Source organism: Rhinolophus hipposideros, assembly GCF_964194185.1.
Source record: "Rhinolophus hipposideros genome assembly, chromosome: 4".
Lineage (NCBI taxonomy): Eukaryota > Metazoa > Chordata > Mammalia > Chiroptera > Rhinolophidae > Rhinolophus > Rhinolophus hipposideros.
The window spans coordinates 61176666-61197825 of record NC_138050.1 but is presented as its reverse complement, the minus strand read 5'-3'; the positions used below and the strand labels follow the sequence as shown (position 1 = coordinate 61197825).

At 37.7% G+C, this 21160-nt stretch overlaps 1 protein-coding gene across 1 annotated transcript in view; it reads right to left on the bottom strand.

Moving 5' to 3' along the window:
• NALCN (sodium leak channel, non-selective) overlaps positions 1–21160 on the bottom strand; it is a 318494-nt gene that overhangs the window by 58911 nt on the left and 238423 nt on the right. Inside the window, 1 exon segment of the mRNA XM_081047253.1 lies at positions 8430–8503. Coding sequence (XP_080903379.1) covers positions 8430–8503 — 74 coding nt within the window.

Here is a 21160-nt window from a genome sequence, read left to right as displayed (position 1 = left end):
GTACCTTTGCATAAATTGGAAAAATATGCACCTTCTTCTTGAGGGACGTAATCCTTTGCCAGGGGGTGCCGCTTGGCAACGGTCATAGGCCTGAGCAGGTACAGTGGGGGCTGGGTTTCAGCTTCTAATTACCCCCTTGATCTGGCACCTTTGTATCATGCATAACCTGTATGGGGACCCTGAGGAGCAGCCACAAATGTGAAAAAACAAGGGATTTAGAGTTTGTCAACAGTGAGCATGAGAATGGCTTCCTCCATAATTTAAAAGCATAGTATGGTGGTTACTACATGGATTTCAGAGTCACACAGGCCAGGGTTTGATTCCTGGCTATCCGACTCTCTGACTTGATGACAGCATGACCTCAGGTAAGTCCGGTAACCTTTCTGAGCCTTAATTCCTTCTTCTCTAGAAGAGAGCTATTAATCTTCATCTTGCAAAGTTGCTATGAGGACCTAATGGCAGAGAGAATGTAAAAGAGCACAGTGCTTGGCACATAGTTATTTTCTAATAAATGGGCGAACTTAGTTGTATAAGTTGTTGGGGACACATAAATATGGCTCCCTATTTGGGAAATCATGTTGTAGTTGATAATTATGATTGATGTGATATCCAAGATTGTTATCATGGTATGTAATCTTGGGAAAAATTACTTATCCTTCTAAGATTGAGTTTTGTCATATATAACATGGGGGTAATAATGGTATTTCTTCTACATAGGTGTGTTGTACAGATTAAATGAGATAACATACACAAGAGCTTCGTACCATACATGAATCTGAGAAACGTTAATTATTCATTCTTTTCCCACCCCCCATTTCTTCTTCCTCTATCTTCATGTAAAAAAGGCATTTTCATGGCATAACGAAATATAATGTAAGGTATGAAACACAGATACTGGGATTGTTGTTCATTTTACTATATGGTACATTTTAGATAAATGATTTTCATTGTTAAAGTCACTCAATAGGGAACCATCACTATACGATCTATGAATTTTCTTGTCCCCATTATTTTCAGAAATCTAGAGATATTACTGAAGGCTCCTACATCTAACTAGTGTCATAAATATTTCCTAAGGGCAAACATTGTGAACCCCTTGAGGAAATAATGTATGTGTCCAGTATCTCAGAAAATGTCTGACATATAGAAGATATACAGAAATAGTCTTCAGGGAATGAATAAATGTCTTAGAGGCACTTTCTTTCAAAAAGAAAATCCAGCTAATGTCATTTAAAAACCTATAGCTTAATAAATGTGTAGTGATTTTATTTACATTTATGTAGTATATAAATTGTATTTGTAGTCAATAAAAATAATTCTCTTAAAATGAAAAGAGAAAAACTAACCCTACATATGTCATTTAATTGTATTTAATTTTTTTTGTAGTACATAGCATTCAACTAAAGGTTATTATTTAGACTTTAAAAAATTATTAATATAAGTGCATATCTGGGAAAATTTTTGTCATAGATCTAAATATCAGAATGCAAATATCATACCAGACTGAGCATTCAAAAAGGCTATAAAGATATTGTCCTAATAAAAGAGTTACTGATGGCAAACCACAAGAGAATGAAACTTTCTAAAATAGTGCAAAATGTTTATTTTATTTTGACGTTTCTCTATGCATTCAGCCTAGCAGGGATAATAATGCATTTTTGCTCAATTTCAAGGCTCTGAATTAGAGAAATCTCAGTAGCAGCAGTGATATTTTTGAAAGCACACTGCTATTTGTTTTGATTTCATCTGAAGTAGTGAAAAGGTCACTGCCTTTCGAAGGAAGCTTTCTTTAGTGGAGCTGAACGGTATAGTCAAAATCAAAACAACAGTGAATTTAATAGCAAACCAGGATTTAATAATTTAGGTGGTGAGACATCTTGTCTCCCACAACACTCTCCACATAAGTCTTGAAAAAAACAAACAAACAACCAAAAAACACAACATAGATGTCTGTTTATGCCAAATGAGTCACCTGCATTTAAACATGTGACAGTATTCTCAAGTTCCATAAAAATGGCCAACTTTTGTTTCTTATCAAATAATTCTCAAATATAGCCAGAAATTCATTTCTATTTCTCAAGGCACCAGTTAATTTTAAAAAGGAATAAGTAGAACACAAATTAAAGATCATTATGTGTAGAAAAGGGTGATTCCACCAATGATTCAAATACCTCAAACTCCAAGGCCCGTTCTCTCTGAAAGACTTTTTCCTTTGTGGGCTTGAATTTCCTGTTTATAAGAAATTCCACATACTGGAATCATGGGGATCCTGCTTCAAATGGAAGATGGATATTTGGGAGTGTGGGTCCCTTGAGAACTGAGACCACTAGCAGCCCTGCAAGTTAATTATTAGTACCAAGAACTAAGTTCTCTCCATCAATATGACTTTACTATTCATTCCAGGAAATGCCTGTCTAGGATTTAAGGCCATTAACCAATAAATAATTTCATTGTTCGCTTTAGGAAGTTTCCAAACATGCATTTATCTGAACTACATACTAATGAACTAGCCCTTTTCTCTGGACAATAAGTCACTCAACTGGTGAACCAGTCACCTAAAAATAATTAGTTCTCATCAAGACTCAGGCCAAGACCCTGCCCAGCTAGGTCCATTAAAAAAAAAAAAAAAATGCTGTTTCCAAAAATTAGTTGTATTTATTTTTTAAAGGTAATAGATGTATTTAGTTAAAAATTCAAAAGGCACAAAATAAATTTGCAGAGTGTTGATGACAGCATAAAGTTGTCATTTATTTTCTGTCTTCTTGAAAATTACCCCAAAGCAAGAAGAAAAGGGAAAAGCAGAAGTGCAAACTCCATCTGAAAAACTTTTAACTGAAATGTGGAGCCAGACAGGGGAGAAAGAGCCTTGAAAGCAGTGAAGAAGTAAAAGAATGTCACCTGTTTGTGCTCCCACCCACAGTTCTGCCTTCCCCAGAACAGTAGTGGTTACTTGTCCATAACAGATACTTGTGACCTGTTTTGCATCCTGGATGCTTTTTTCTTTAGTGGGTATAATTGACATATGACATTACATTAGTTTCAGGTGTACAACATAATGACTTGATATTTGTCTATACTGAGAAAGGATCTAAACTCTTATAGCAAGAATTCTCTGCCCAATCTCAATCAGATCTCTCCACCTAAAAACACTTAAACCCAAACCTTAAAATGATCCATCCCTGACCTATCCCTTCTGAGATACTATTAAGACTGCTGACTGGTGGTCTCCCCCTTTTTAAATAAATTACTACTGTAATAAGTATTAAATGTCACTTGGCTTGATCAACAGATTATTCAGATGAGGTTTTGGGGCAGTCTATACTGCAAAAGCAGATGAGAAGACGGAGGGTTGGAGACGTGAGTTGCTCAAGGTTATGGAGGAGCAGAGCCAGACACTGATCCAGGCCTTCTCACACTAAGTCCAGTATCGTACGTTAGAACTATGTTAGAACCATGTTAGACCCTGAACAGCACCTCCTCCAATCTTTAAGTTCACAGAGAACTGGGAATTGAAGCCAGCTCTCCAAATACCTTAGATGGGGGATTTGTTTTGTATTATTTTCCCCAAGTAGTTCTTCTTTAAAAAGTGATTTCTAAGACTAATATTTTATAATATCTTCCTCTGACATCACACTGGATTTAAAGTTTATATGGTTTACCTCTGTCTGCACTCAAATGTGGACAAATGGCCACCTGTGTTTTACTTGCCACATAATTCAGCTCAGGTCTTCTTTCAATGTCTCCCTATACTTCTCTGTCTCCCTGAGGGGTGGGAGGTACTTCTTAGATGAAACTATGAACAATAAGTCTATGAAAATAAAAAAAACAACTAGGAAAATCAAGAGTGACAGAACACTAAAACAGGTCTCTGCTGGACTTCTTTTTTTTAGCATCAAGGCAGACTCATCTGTGAAGATACTATATCTGTACCTCTTTGTCTTAAAAGCTCTTTCCTTCTTTCAAAGCCTCCTTTCAAAATGCAAATGGTTGTGGGAGAGGCCATTTTCCACCTAGGTTTATTGAGGTGTAATTGACAAATAATATTGGGAATAATATAAACATTTATATTAATAAATTTGATATATAATATAAACAAATAATATTGTGAAATGATTACAACAATAAAGTTAGTTAACACATTTATACTCTCACATAGTTACCATTTTTGTGTATGTGGCAAGAACATTTAAGATCTACTCTTTCAGAAAGACAAGTACCATATGATCTCACTTATATATGGAATCTAAAGAAAAGACTATGTGAATGAACTAATCAGAGACAGTTTTGGGGACGCAGAGAAAAAACTGAGAGTGGTTAGATGGGTGTGTGGGAGGGGGTTGGGGATAAGGGGAAAGGTGAAGGGATTTGGAAGCAGCTGGTAACCACAAGATGGCCTCAGGGTTTTTTTGAAAATTAATTTGGGGAAGGTATTCTATAATGTTGTAAAGATTTTGTTGGGTATCCGATGGACATGTGTCCTATTTGGGAGACCACCTCAGGGATACTGTGGATACCTGATCATGGCATTGTACACCAGAAGCTAAACATTAATGAATGCCAACTATAATTTTATATATATAATGTGATGGTTCAGTGTGAGGTCGGAGGGATAGTGGATGGGGGGAGGGGGGTTCACAGTATGAGGGATATAAATGATGAACGTCTAAGTATTACCTTGTTTTGTACACCTGAAACTAATAAATAAATAAATTAATTAAAAAAAAAAAAAGATCTACTCTTTCAGCAAATTTCAAGTATACAATACAGTATTATTAACTATAGCCACCATACTGTACATTAGCTCCCCAGAACTTATTCATCTTATAACTGGAAATGTGTGACTAACATTTAACTAACATTTCCCTATTTCCTCCACCTCCCATCCTCTGGCAACTCCCCAATCTATTGTGTTTCTTTGAGTTTGACTATTTCAGATTCCACATATAAGTAAGGTCATACAGTATTTGTCTTTCCCCTTGTAAGTTACCCAGGAACACTGCAGAGTTTAATTATTAACAGAGACAGGTTAGAGCCTAGGAAAAAGAGTCTCTGTAGGGAGTGAGAAGACAATGAGAGAGTGGTAGAAACTTTCCCTTCTCCGTTTTGTGTAGGGTTGTTTGAATCATTTGCCCCGAGGCGAATGTTTCCTTTTCTTTCTTTTCAATTTCTCTTTTCTCCTTTTCTTTCTTTTTCTTTTTAGTTATTGTTGTTCCTTGGAAAACAGCATAGAACTATGTCCATGGACATAGACATGGACCAATCTGTTTTTGACTTTCTAACTTATGGGTTACGTTATATAACGCAGATATGTTATTATTCTTGTTACTATTGTTATTATTAGTGAAAAAAAGTAAGTACAACCAAATCAACTATCTATTTGACATCTTGCACTTGTCCTTAATTGTTTCAGAGACCAGTATAGCAGCAATGAGGAAATAATTTTTACAGAAGAGCTAAATGGCTTTTCTAAAATCAAATTTGTAATCTTAAAGAAATTATATTGATTCTTCCAATCCATGAACATGGAATGTCTTTTCACTTCTTTGTGTTTTCTTCAATTTCTGTTAAGAAATTAAAGAATTTTTTTCTAAATGTTCACTCTTACTTCCTGAGATTCACTGGGTAACATAGCTCAAGCATCCCCAGGGAGCTCCCTCTCATTTTGTGGTAAAATGTGATTGGCTCTGGGTGTCCCTCAAACTACACAATTATTGGGCAAGTATGAGGGTGTCCCTATTTCCTTATAGTCTTAAAACGTTTGCTCAGGTACCCCATAAATTTTCTCCTTTTAAACCACGCATGTACATTTAAAAATCAACAATTAAATTTTCCTCTCATTAGAGTGTCTCATCCATCTAATCCATTCAATTTTACGACCTTGCGTACCTATGAAGTCAGTTTTCATTGCCAAACCAATCAGCTAAATATATCAGAAAAAGTCTGACTTTGTTTTTTAATTTTCAAATAGCATGTTAACACATGCCCTTGTGACAACTGTGTTATTTCTAAGGCCTAACTCTAAGGTATATGAATTCTTGGAAGGAGGTTTTCCAAAACTGTGTCACCCTGATAGACAATAAGGTGCTGCCCAATGGGACCCTCCTTCTGGAGAAAGCCACATGGGAATAGTCCCTGTTAGGCAACCCAGAGGATTTTACATTCCAGATCAATACACAAGATAGTTTCACCTTTCTTTTGGATGGGTGAGTGAGAGTTTCACCCTTCTATTATAAACTGGGAGAGAGATGAATGAAGAAAGGGTAGTGGAAAAGGAGAAGCAGAAGATCAAATTTAAGAAGGGATTCACAGGACAGGGAGTCAGTCTTCAGAAGTGGCTTCCTGCCAAGTAGCCCTGTGTGCCTGTACTCTGAACATGTCTGGGAACTCCAGTTCACATTAGCTGGTAGGCAATTATTCTGGGCAGGTGAGTAAGGTCATTTTGGTTCGCAGTTGGCCAGGTAGACTCTGAATAGAGGCTCAGAGTATTACAATCCCCTTATGGACCGTTTCTGGGTGAGGCAGGATTGTCTTCCTTGTGAGCCATTCGACACTCCTGCATGGCTGATTCAGGTTATGATCTGTTTTGTGAGAGCGGCAGAGAGTCTTCAAGACCCTAGGGACTGGTCTAGTACAGTTACAGCTTGATATAGACCCTGAAGTACCATGTAATGTTCAAGACGGGCCTCATGAGCTATCTAGTGGTAATGCCAGTGAGACAGGTTATTTAGTATGTTGGCTAGGTAGACAGGGGCGTCCCTGGTGGAATCAACAAAAAAACAGCCATATCCTGAAACTCCAGGTCCTTGAATGTCTCCTTCACCCCAGGACAGAGACATGAGAATACGCCTTGAGGGTAATAGATAATCTCAAATCCCTTCTGGCCCGACAAAGGAGCAGATCTGATAGATAGGGATGGGTTGATTCATTAATCCCTTCAGGATGAGCAAACAGGACAAACCTAATAGATGAATTCCGTTAGAAGGCTCCAACCCCCTTCCCCAAACAGGCAAGGGGAGGTATAAAAGTAAGAGCTTTTGCCTCCCGCTCAGGAGCTGCAACCGCTTCTCCTGCCTCTAATAAACTATCTTCCTTTATACTTTTGCCTCTCCCTGGTCCGTGTGTCCATTCTTCAGCTTCACGAGACAAGATCCCGGCCCACACCTAGAAACTGCTAGCAGATCCAACATCATTTATGTCATTTGGGGATTGATAGGAAAATATTCCTCCTTTACCAGGATTGAGCCCATTGAAAGCACCCGGAAGTTGGGACACAGGTTGCTATAAATTTGCTTAGAAGCTTTCCTTTCTCTATTTCAACCAAACCTTTTAGGCTCATCACATCGTAATCTGTGATGATAACACACAAGTCCCAGAGATATTTATGTTCATCTCATAGAAGGTACGCCAACACATACTCAACTCTATACGTGAATCATCAGCCAATATAAAGAATAAACACATAAAATACCGCCTTGATTAGTTAGGATTATTCTGGGGCATACAAATTCCAGGTACTGTTGTGAAGTCAAGATAGTTTCTCAAATCATATATTATTAGCCTTATTTGTTCATTACAATTATCCAAGTTACAGTGACATACATTCTGGTGAAAATGCTTTACTGACTATTCTTATTAACAAAGGTAGCATAGAAGAAAAGCCAACTTCTATTCCTTAGCACAAGTTTGGAGAAGGATTTCTAGTATAAATGTATTCCTTTGCCTTGCTAGCCATGCTACCTCTAGATCCCAATATTTGTGTCACTTACACATGTCTATATAATGTATGAACCAATAAATTATATTGCAAATGTTTATGGATTTTTATAATGATCATGTTACTTTATATTATAACACAGTCTTATGAAATACTCTTATGTAGCCAGCTTAATTTTCCTTTCTGATATTTTATTTCAAGGCAGATTTTATTAAGTAGCATTAAAATTATGTTTTTATAAGCATTCTAAAATGCGTATGCTTTTGATTCTTATAGATTTTAAATAAATTTATTCTTAATAAATCACAATTACTTTGAAAAAGCTTACCTTTTTACCATTTTCCCCTTAGATTGTGATTGTCTTTTGGATATCACAAAAGGCATAATAGTTGTAAGAATAAAAGCATGTGATTTTCGTCTTTTTGTAAATGTTTATACTCATAATTTATGTTTAAAGGCAAGAAAAGAAATGGTCAATTGAACTAATAAAATATGACTTTTTCAGGAAAGAGATTAATCATGTACTTGACATTATTTATAAGTACATAGTTACCCAAACCTACTTTCTAACCTGAAGTATATATATGTATATATATATATATATATATATATGTATATATATATATACTCAGAAAATTAGTTTATGTAAAAAATCTATTTTTTGCTTAATATAATCCCACTTGTGTTTAAATATGTATCAAATTTAACTGTTTACCTTAAGATTTTAGTGACTGCAGTCTCCTTTTCTAGAAGATTCCTTGCCCTGATGCTGAAAACAGACTTGCGAAGCTGTAAAATTATGAGTATGACTTTAGTATTGGAATATAAAGAGATAACATACTGACAAATCATTATATACATTGAACAAATAACACTATTAAAACATTAAACATGATTTTTTCCCCACAAAAGGATAAGCATAGGATTGATTCTATCATTTAATTTTATTTTTTATTTTTACTTAGGCAGAACTACAAACAAACTTGTGGGGCCACATGTCACAGCTATTGATGCATTGGCTTTGCTCATTATAATGTCTGTCCCCTTACATCTGAATTGGCTATTCATTTGCCAAATAATTTCATGTTGAAATGAATAGAGGACTCTTTATTGTTTTTGTTTAGTAAAATGTCCTCTAATTCACATTGCATCTGTTTCTGGTGCTTGGCTTGTGACCCCAAACTTGAATGATCAGAATGAGATGAGACTTCAAGGTTCCTTCCTAGATGGCAATGATGAAATTATTCCAGGGAAAAGGACTAAGAAAAAAATATCCTAGAGGCTGACTACAAACCAGAAGATGCATTCCCCAAATTCAGTACTGGCCTGTTTGGTAGTTGCAGAAATCAGATTGGTGACAGGTGTTTAGAAAGCGAAACTGGTCAGGAATAGGGCAGAGAAAGAACAGGGAAGCACAGCATCCTGAGAAGATGCATTATAACAAATAACCAGAAGGTGTAACTCTAGTAGCCAGACCAAAGGTAATAATACTTGGACATGACCTGTTCCTTTTGATCAACAGAGTAGATGAGATTTCCTGAGCTTAGTATGAGATTAGTGACTATTATAGGTATAGGGTAACTAGGAACCAGAGTTCTTGTTTATTAGAATTAAAAGAGCCTACTTATAAAGGCAAGGTTATGACCCAGTAGATAGTAAAGCACTAGACGATATGTACAGTAGAAAAGATGAGAGGGGTTGTAGGACCTTGGGTGGGAGGGGGATAGGTATGTCTCAAGTAGTGAGCAAAGACTTAATTAAGAAGTAGAAGTTGTATTGGGCAATTACAATTTCTATAGGCAAAGCGGGGGGGGGGGGGGGGGGGGGGGGGGCGGGGGGCAGTGGGTAAAGGAATGAAGTTGGAAATGCATGCATAAGGAAAATTAACTCATTGCAAACTGTAAGTGCTGAGCTAGGTGAATCTTTAAGCAAGGCAAGTGGAGGAAATGCTGTCTAAGTTATACTGTGTGAACAAAGTTGAGGTAAGAAAAAAAAAAAAAAAGCGGGAGACAGAGCTCTGTATTCAGTGAAAATAGACCATACAGTTTCTTTTAAATAAGAGTTAGGTAACTTGAGGTGCAAACTCACAGAGCTCCAATTTGCAAACCAATCTATAAACAAATGCTGTAATGCCAACCAATATGTCCACATGGCCATAACTGGAGAAGAACTGGTAGTTGTAAATTGGTCTTTTCAGCTACAACCAACAACCTAGATAACATCATAACTAGCAATATAATTTTCATAATTCACAGCAGATCTGTAATAAAGGGAAGGATCATTGAACACACTGGCAATTTCCCTCACATGAGGGAAGGTGGCACGCTCATTTTTTTCAATAATGAAAAACTGAATTGGTTTCATTATTCACCAGAATGCTCAGGAGAATAAATGAATGTGTAGACAAGGATACATTTTTTTAGAAATTACATTTGCAGGATAGGACACAAAAGGCTGTTTACCATGATGTATCCCGAAACTTCCTTAACTCTTCTCCCTAAAGAACTGATTTTTGGCATTGATTTAGCCTCCTCACAGCAATGGCACATCTCCTAAGGAATGCTGTTTAGAATTACTTTGGAAATAGAGGACTCAGCTGAACGTCCCATCATGGTGGCCTTTCTGCTCTTTTGAGACCTAAGCACACACACAGTCATAAGAAAGGCCCACGCAACAGGGTTCCTGAGACAGCGAGTTTTAGGAAACAGTAGTAGGATCTGAAGACCTACTACTCTAATTTTACTTTCAAAGGATGATGATAGGCCTTAGCCATCTTTCCCTTCATGTCAGGTGATGGTCTGAACTTAGTCACCTATCTACTGCCCTGCAGCTGAGCAGCTGGCATTTGCAACAGTGTTCTTCATGTTTGGAAAAGCCTTTGCAGAAACTGGGGATGATATTATATTGTTTACAAAATTATTTCTGCACTAAGATTGTGAAAGGGCGATCAAATCTCCTTTGTCCTAAACTTGAACTGATCAAAACAAAATACTTTTTTTTTTAAATTAAAGTTTATTGGGGTGACAATTGTTAATAAAATTACATAGATTTCAGGTGTATAATTCTGCATTACATCATCTATAAATCCCATTGTGTGTTCACCACCCAGAGTCAGTTCTCCTTCCATCACCATATATTTGATCCCCCTTACCCTCATGTTCCACCCCCTTTCCTCCTTACCCTCTGGTAACCACTAAACTATTGTCTGTGTCTATGAGTTTTTGTTTCTCATTTGTTTGTCTTGTTCTTTTGTTGTTTTTGGTTCATATATCACATATCAGTGAAATCATACGGTTCTCTGCTTTTTCTGTCTGACTTATTTCACTCAGCATTATAATCTCAAGATCCATCCATGTTGTCACAAATGGTCCTATTTCATCTTTTCTTACCGCCAAATAGTATTCCATTGTGTATATATACCACAACTTCTCTATCCATTCATCTATCGAAGGACATTTTGGTTGTTTCCATGTCTTGGTCACCGTAAATAAAGCTGCAATGAACATTGGAGCACACGTGTCTTTATGTATAAATGCTTTCAGATTTTTTGGGTAGATACCCAGGAGAGGGATTGCTGGGTCATATGGTAATTCTGTTCGTAATCTTTTGAGGAACCTTCACACTGCCTTCCATAGCGGCTGCACCAGTCTGCATTCCCACCAACAGTGTATGAGGGTTCCTTTTTCTCCACAGCCTCTCCAACACTTGTTACTATTTGTCTTGTTGATGATAGCCATTCTGACTGGGGTGAGGTGGTATCTCATTGTGGTTTTTATTTGCATTTCTCTGATGATTAGCGATGTTGAGCATTTTTTCATATGTCTATTTGCCACTTGTATGTCCTCTTTGGACACTCTTAATCTATATAAGGGAGTACTTGAGAACTGGTTTTATAACTAACAGCAGAAGTAGCGAAAGAATAAATATTGTAACATAACTTCAGATTCAGCTTTGGGATGTTCTTGAAAGAAGAAAGGAGATATCTATATCTACATATCTATCATCTATCATCTATCTATCTATCTATCTATCTATCTATCTATCTATCTATCTATCTATCTATCTATCTATCATCTATCATCACCTATTATCTATCTATCTTTATCTATGTATATTTGATAGTCCAGATATGTATTTAGATAGTTATATATTTTAACTGCTCTTTTTTCTAGTAAACAAAGAAGGCCTATAGTAATTATCTAGTTATTCTTTCAGTTTTTTTCCTTATTTTTATAGATTCTTTTTTATAGATGCACATTTCTTTTGGCGAAAGACATTTTCTGACTGCTAGTCACAAGTATTCAGAGCTACACTGCTCTGGAGTGCCCTCTTCTGGCTTCAAAAGATACCAACAGGCACCTGAAATAACGATCAAAACACAGAGAACTATTTCATGATAATTTTAGATCTGAAATTGTAGATTACAGCTATGAAAGGTGTCAGTAATTGTTCATTCTTCATATAAACATATCATAAATGTAAGACTTAAAAGCAAGGGTATGCATGACATATTTACATACAGTTTGCATTGAAACAGATAAAAGATTAGTTGAAAAAACCTCTCTTTTTGGTGGTTATATTTTGTAAACCTAATACATCCAACTCCACAAGATAACCACTCTTTGACTGAATTACTGTCAGAAATAAATAAAATTTAAATGCTCAAACAGTACAGAGAAGATTTTTTTGTCTTAAATTTTAATTTCAAAGATCTCTCTAGAATTTTGTACTTTAACATGAAATTCAAGAGTCTAAAAGTTCAAATCAGTTTGTATAGTTATCTGTGGTTGAATAATTTGGAGCACACAGCAATGGGTGGATCCAGTGTGGGTGTATTTTTTGGCAATGTTTTTAAGTCTTTTAATCCACAGGTTCTCCATTTTCCCCTTACAGTAGAAGAACCTGGGCCATTTGACCTGTAGTTTGCGGGAGTCTGGTTTTTGCTAAGTGCACATTCATGGTATAGTTCACATGTTCTTTTGTCTCTCTATTTCCTTTAAATTGGCAGCTGGATCCAGAGTTTCATCAGATTCAGATCTGATCCCTTTGGCAAGGTCAAAGGAGGTGTCACAGTCTTTCATCAGAAGGCACATAATGTCTGGTTGTCTCTCTTTGTGTGATGTTAGTAGCATTGATGTTCATTGCTTAGTTCATTGTTCATCCAGTTTGGGAAATTGTCATTTCTTTTTCATTCATTAGTTGGAATACTTTTATAATGAGGTATTAGGTTGGTGCAAAAATAGTTGCAGTTTAAAAGGTTTAAAACAAAAATTGCAAAAACCGCAATTACTTTTGCCCCATCCTAATACTTCCCCTCATGTAGGTTAAATTATCCCAACTGTGCTCATTGGGAGCTTGTCCAAGTTGGCCCACAGGTGCTTTTGACGAGTCTAGTAGTCTTTGACAAAGCTTCCTTGTTCTCAGGTATAACAAGTTATTCCCAGCTCATCTTGCATGCTTCCTATTCCAAATCAACAATTTCCTCCAAAGAGCCCTGGTTTATTTATTGAGAAATGGTGTTTTCAGAATATAATCTAGATTCCAGTGATACTCATTGCTGCTGAGTTTGTCATTGTTTTGAGGACTTTACTGAGTTTATTCTGATATTTTCAATTTAAATTCAGGAGATAGGGTTTTTACCTAATCTCTTCTATATGATACCTGTATCTCTTCCCCCTTCCCCCAATCAAGACCCTTGGTTATCAAAGACACAGAGGATGACCAAATTAGACTAGCCCATAATAACTCATTAGTTTTATTTCACATTGCATAGGCAGTAGTCTCAGCATAACAATACCTATTCTAAAACAAAAATATAATTAATGCATATTTTAAAAGTGTTTGCATATATTCTTCCTATTCTCCTCTCTCATTTGTAGCCTAATAATATAGTCATATTAGCAGAGCAAATAGTTTTTTTTTAAAACATATTTTACTCTTCATTTTAATCCTCATGTAGTCATAGTTTTGTACATAATTATACCTTGAATGCTTACCAGTAGTAGTTCTTATGTCAATGTCTTTGGGTCATTTTTGGGGGGGAACACAAATATTTAGTCAATAACACATGGTATCAATGCCTATGAGAAAGAAGCTGAGTGGGAAAGAAGGTGAGTTACAAGACACCTAATGTTGCTGGGAACAGGAGTACACCCTCTTAGCTCCACAATGAAGAAAAACATCCAGGAGTTGGATCAAAATTGAACAGGTCAATGATGAGAGTGATAGAGGAAGAAAAGATCTAGATAAAATCGGTGGTATTAGAGGGGCATGGGAACAGAGCCAGAAAATACCAAAAAAACCCAAACACCCCAACTGCTATATTTGATTACTGCATTAAAATAACAAAAGAAGCAGCTCTGAAGTTAGAAGAGGAATCTGAACTATTAAAGAAAATGAATTTTGCATAAAAAATGAGCAACAGAAAACTTTTCTTTGTTCTATATATGTAAAATTGATTTTCAGAATAACGACACTGAAATATTAAAAAAGATCAGTGAACTTTTCTAACACTTTAAAGACAGTATGGTTATAAGTATTTATATTTTACATTTACTGATCCCTTAAAATCAGGGATCCATCACAACTTTTAATTAACAAGAATAGTAATTCAATTTATTCAATCACCTGGGTGTAACTACAGACCTATCAGGGAATATTAAACTCCTTTGGGATACTGCCATGCTTATATCTAAAGAAGCGTACTTTTACTCTACTTCAAAATGAAGCCATTAATATTTATTTGAGAAAGAAAACCACAAATATAAGTATTCAGCTAACTTTTTGACTTGGAATTGTTAACAGTACATTTCTGTTTCGAACTGGGAAAAAAGTTTGAGAGGCCCTATTTTTCTTTTCTCACTTTGAAAATCTTAACAGATTTATAATAATGGGAAAGTGTTTATAACAACATATGATCATAATGCACAAAATCATAGTCTGATGAGCAGGGCTTGATGAATGTCATTTCTGCTGGAAAGGTGTAATGTAATTATTGTAATGAGCCACTTGATTGAATAAGTCTCCCACATAAAATACAGTAATTGAAAATAAGCAATTACTTAAAATTACATGGGTTGATGGTGGTACCTCATTTATCTGTATTTGAATTTTTCATGCACCTGTGAACTGAAAATTAACCTCAAAGTGCATATGACAGATCATGTGTATGGCAAGATGTTTTTATAAAATAAACATTTTATGGAATTAACATTATGCTTAGAAAGATTTAAAAAGCTGATTGGTGTAGGTGGCAGCAAGATTAAAAGATATCTATCTATCTATATATCGGTATATATATAGATAGATATATATAAAGGTGAATGCCATTATAATATCATATTATGAAGCTTTTAAATATGTCTCAGAATGTGAGTTTTGTGGAAAAGGGAGTTTTAGATGATGGGTCAAGATTTCTGATTTTAACTTATTTCAACATTATTCTGAATCCTGAAAAACACCAGGAATAAAAGTTAAATAATATACAAATATGTATGTGTACACATACACACCACACCCCCTCCCCCCAAATCTTCCCTCTTCCTTTGGTCTCCGTGGCACTCCACACAGATCCCTGATCTGTGTGTGACACATCTTTTGATCTTTCTGTGAATTCCACTAGATCATGAGCGTTACATGATAAGGATGGTGCATTTCTTGTCTACTACATTTTCCTCTGTTGTCTACCACTGTGTATAGTTTGTTCTTTAAATGTATTTAAAGAATGGATAAATTTCTTAATATTAAATTAAACTTCTGTACTATATTTTTTTTCTTATGAAGTGAATCCTTGAAATAACAAATGTGAATCACATAAAAATTATTGTCACCCCCATAAGCTTTAAAAAAAATTATAAAGGAGGACTGCTTATTTTAAAATGTACCAATTCACTTGATATATGGGAAAATATTGTCTAGCTAGAAACTAAATGATTGGAAACTTAATTGTCTTGACATTTTTGTACTTGACTTTTGTGACAGTGCTTTAATCACTAAAGTAGTAGCCTGTCTCATCGTAGATTTGGTAAAATCTTCAACACCTTACATCAGTTAGACTAGTATAATGAAACTGATGATGCCAAGAATGAGGGAAAAGCAGTATCTTCAATTATTGAAGAAAATTAGATGTGTTTAATATACAATGCTTACTGGTAATAAACTATAGTACATACTAGATAAATTTAAATTATAGAAGTAAAAGATAAAATGACTATGGTTATAACTCATATAAACAGAAAAGCAAATATTGAAAATATGCAGAGATTTAAAATAATGAGGGAATTTATGACTGTGGGAGAAAATGCCAGATGCTTTTAACCATGCAGATGTTTGTGAATTTAACATCCATGCATTCTAATACAAGGGGGCAGTGCTGGGTCTCCAATTATGATTCAGTTATATTTGAACTTCAGGTCCAAATAACAAGACTCTCATCAGGAGCAACCACAACACCCTGAAACTGGCATATCATTTAATAGAAAATAAAACTTGTAAGTGAAACTATACTCAAAAGAGAAGAATGTTTAAAAAGTAGAGCCAAATGTAAATTTCAAAGATAGGTTTAGCTGTAACCTCAGCTCTCTCATACCTGTTTTGGAGACAGTACTGAAAACTCTATTAAAAACCTTCCATATTACCTATAAAAGATGCTTAATTCTAGACTGATTTACTGTTGATCTTCAATTAATGTATACCTAAGGAATGCGAACAAATTACATGTAGCCCCAAACTAAAAATGATGACATAGTTAAAGGTTCTACAAAAAAAAAAAAGTGATATATATGTGTATATATATATCACCGATAGGGTATTCCTACTCTCATATTAGTTGAAAGCAGGAAAATCTGTTTTTATGTATCTTTCTGTTTCCTTTCCATTATTGTGGATACATGGGTATTCAACGATCTACTAAAAGCATTTTTATGCTAAAAAGAGAAGTGCATAGGGTTTTCATATTTGGTCTGATGAACACTTCTTCCCTCCCCTGAACCACACTACCTTATATCTTCACAGTAGTACAGCCCCTCAGGCTGTAGTATTGTGCAATTTCCCACTCTTCTCCTCGAGAAACATCTTGAGTGGCATTGCTAAGATGCTAAGCTATTACTTTAGAAAAATCTTTCATAGAGCAAACAAAAGCCCTAAAGATGCAAATAGGTTGTTCTCTCCTTTTTCTTTTTTCTTTTTTTTTTTAAGTGAGTAAATGTTCATCCTGGAAATTAGAGATTATGCTGAATGACTTGCTATGTCTGGACTCACCGGAACAAATCACCAAATACTCTATAATCACATAGAAAATTACGAAATGCTGTATGGCAATCAACAAAGCTTTGTGAAGAGTAAATCTTTCCAGAACCATTTAATTTACTTCTTGAAAGTCTGAGACACTAGGTAGGTGATGGGGTCGTAACTGAAACATTACAAATCAGACTCCAAAAAAAAAAAAAATCAGACTCATGGACAGTAAGGAAAATAATCAGTACTTAATATATTGTGCCCAGTTGGACTGTTACATGTGAAGGTTAACGTGTTTAAGTAAAAGTCGTTTGTCTTGATTGATGAATATGTCTATTTGCTGAGTCTGACTTTGTGGTTTGTTTTACTATCAGTAACCTTTCTTATCAGGCACATAACATATGCTATGCCAGGTGCAATACTAGGCATTTAACATACATCAGATTATTTAATTATCATAACAAACCTTAAAACTAAGAATTATCTCTATTTTATACATGAGGATTGGAACCTATGTCACTTAATCACTATTCTACTCTGCTTCTCACAATCAGTTTACGTCAAGCATATTATGCTTCCCATGTTTTTCCATATGGCTCCCTCTCTGTCTGGAGAGCCTTTCTCCCATATCGCTCAATCTACCTTCTCCTGTAAAAAGGACTTAGGTCCTGTCTCATGTTCCTGTAATATTTTTTACTTTCATCCACTTACATGTGTTTCTCCCCATTAGACTATAAGCTTCTCCCCATTAGACTATATGTTCTTATCTTGCTCACTGTTGAATGCCCACAATCCAGAGGAGTGCAGATGAATAACAGGTGTTTCACAAATGTTTGTTGAATGACTGAGTGAATGTTGGAGACTTATGGAAATGCAAAGGGTAAACAAAACATAGTGATTACTTTTGCCATTTTCCTCCTTGTCTTGCACTTGTGTTACCTATTAACTGTGAAGGCTGATTACAGAACTTGCTATTAACATAGGCATGGTGGAAAGGAGGCAGATAAGAGAGCATTGCAGGGCATTTGGTTCTGTCAAGATGTCCACACTTAGAAAATGTCCCTGGGTTCAAGGACAAATAAAGTTTACTTATACTTTTGATTTACAGGATTAATACATAAAAAATGCTATCATATTTTATTGGTCCAATAATTGTGTTGTGACTCTTGCCAACAATAACTCTTCATGCCTCGGTAGTATAGCTATTAATGGCATATGGAGTTAGGTAGATGTAGATGGATCAGAGTTAGAATGTTGTCAAAGAGCGATATTTATATTAACTATACAGACTAAACCAAGGTGTAGTCATGCCAAGGTGTAATATGGGATGGCCTGCGGGGTCTCTGGTCCCGCTCCCCACATAAAAACACAGGATATGGTGAGGCCAAAAAGGAACACCCACGGAGCCATACTAGTATACCAGTATAGTCTCACTAGAGGCTGGATTCATAAGACGTGCGACCTGCTGTCGGCTTTGCTGTCAGCCAACCGACTGACTCTCCTCCACTCTCCTCCTTGGCGGTCCAACTCCTGAGAACAGTGGCCACCGTACACCACACACTGTGTGGGGGCCACACGTCCTCCTGCCCAGAGTGCTGGCTCGGGTAGTAGATGGCCATCAGCTGTGATTGGATGTCATCAGCTGTGGCTAGTTGGTCATCAGCTGTGACCGGTGGGCCATTGGCCACTAATATAACTGCTGTGGCAATGCTAGAAAAAAGTGGGGGCTAGTAAGAAGATGGTGGCTGAGCTAGCAAGTGGCAGAGTGAGGGTTGCGTATCGTGTGGCTCCTGTTTCCTGTGTCTCCAACACAGCCGCCAGCGAGAATATAGTGGTATGACTCCTCTACCTATGGCTCCGTGGGTGTTCCTTTTTGGCCTCACCATATCCTGCGTTCTAGTGTGGGGAGCGGGAGCTGAGACACCGCATGACACCCCACGTGACAAATGGCGCAGCGAGCAGGGTACGGTGCTGGCCAAAGCTCTCCGAAGGGCAGTGGAGCAGTTTGTGCGTATGAACACTCAGTCACAGGAAGACCAGGAGGAGCGGCTGCTGGAGAGTTGGACCCCTAAGGAGGGTGGGAAGACGTGGACGGTTCGTCAACCATCATAGGCCAGAGAAAATGAAGGTCCTTGCGACCCTGTGGGCTGGGAAGTGCTTGCTGAGGCCCTCATCTCCAGGTTGGGGAGGACTTGGAGCCCTCGCCCTGCAGAGAGGGCACACGTGAGGCTAACGCACAGCCCTGGCGAATGACTGTGGACTATGGGGAATGGGCTCCATCCCTAATTTAATGGACAGCTTGACTGTTTGCTTGGGAACGTACCACCACATAGGGGAACTGGTGGATGTTTGCTTTTGTGTCTCGACCAGCCACCATGGAGAATATGTGAGAAAGACTGGCTGTGCCCAGAAAGACTGGTGGTACCGTGAGAACCCTGGCTGAGTCCAGGAAGTCTGACTGTGCCCAGAGAGAGTGGCGGTGCCCTGAGAGGCCCTGGCTGAGTCCAGGAAGTCTGGCTGTGCCCAGAGAGAGTGGCAGTGCCCTGAGAGGCCCTGGCTATGCCCGGGGAGACTGGTGGTATCCTAAGAAGCCCAGGAAGTCTGGCTGTGCCCAGAAGGACTGGTGGTGCCCTGAGAAACCCTGGCTGTGCCCAGAGAGCCTGGCTGTGTCCAGGATATTGCATTCACCTCCAGGCGCCTCCCTAGGGCCCCTCGTGGAAGATACTTGTTGCGTAGATTGTGAGGCGAGACCCTGTAGGGGTGGAGTGTGGGGACAGAGCCAAGAGTGCAGTTTTCGGGTTCTTGGCCTTGCGTGGAGGGGTGCCGGCTCAAGTAGTAAATGGCCATCAGCTGTGATTGGATGGTCATCAGCTGTGGCTAGTTGGCCATCAGCTGTGACCGGTGGGCCCTTGGCCACTAATATAATGCTGTAGCTACGCTAGCAAAAAGTGGGGGCTAGCAAGAAGATGGTGGCTGAGCTAGTAAGTGGCGGAGTGAGGGTTGCAGATCATGTGCCTCCTGTTTCCTGTGTCTCCAACCCAGCGGCCAGCAAGAATATAGTGGTGTGACTCCCTTGTCTATGGCTCCGTGGGTGTTCCTTTTTGGCCTCACCACATCCTGCATTCTTATGTGGGGAGCGGGAGCAGAGACCCGGCAGGCCGCCCCACATGACACCAGGTTTTGGACAGGGCCAAATTTCAAGGGCTTTTTGGCATGGACCAAATATCTCAACATATGTTTTGGACAGAATGAAATGTCTGCTGATCACAAGAGAGAAAGCAGACATTGCCCTCTTGTTGGAGAAACACTCACTGTTCTTTATCATATGGGTGCCAGTACTGTGCTAGGAAGTACAAGGGCACAAGGGTGGCTGAGACGGCCCTTGTCCCTCCATCTGTCTCAGGATGATATAACTCTGAGGTTTACTCATGTTCCCCGGACCATTGTAGGTTCTACTGACCCCAGAAATGGCACACCAGCCATGAAAGCAGGGCAGAAAGATCACAGAGCTCAGCTAAGAACAGATTCAGCCCAGATCCAAGCACGGTGGTAACTTGACTTGGGGGAGGTGATTCACTTCTGAGGACTGAGTGGGTTGCTTTTATTACCAGAATTACTAGAAAGCCAAGTTCATGTCTCAGTTTTTTAACAAGCACTCTACTTAAGAAACCTAGAGTTTAATTTCAAAAATATGGAGGAAAAAATAGGCAAAAAACCATTGACTGATTTCATTGGAAACTAGAAAAACTTATCTCAAAATATGCAGGTTTATCCTTTAATCAGGAACAAATGGAACCCTTTGCTGAGGTTCCAGGTGTGGGAGAGAGGGAGGAGAAAGGAATGTGGCAATTACCTTTTGGTAACATGTTTTCTTTGGAGTCTGTAAGGGCAGCTTTATCTCCTAAAGATGAGGAAGGAAAAGTCCATTTTCTTTTTCCTTTAGGGTCTGTGCAGGCCACAACAATGGCTTAAAGATTTTACATTTTTGTTTGCTTGTTGTTTACAGGGAGAACGACAGGTATTTTTAAACCATGTGATAAAGGTAATCAAATAGGGCTATTTTTACAAAACATGGTCTCTGCAAAGTGTGGTTGCCATGGGAATTACTTATGATAGTTCAAAGCCAAGGTAATTACTAGGAGAAAATCTTGCCAAACATGTGCCTTCATGTTTCCTGCATTGCTTAATCACCCCCACTCCCCAGCGTTTGTT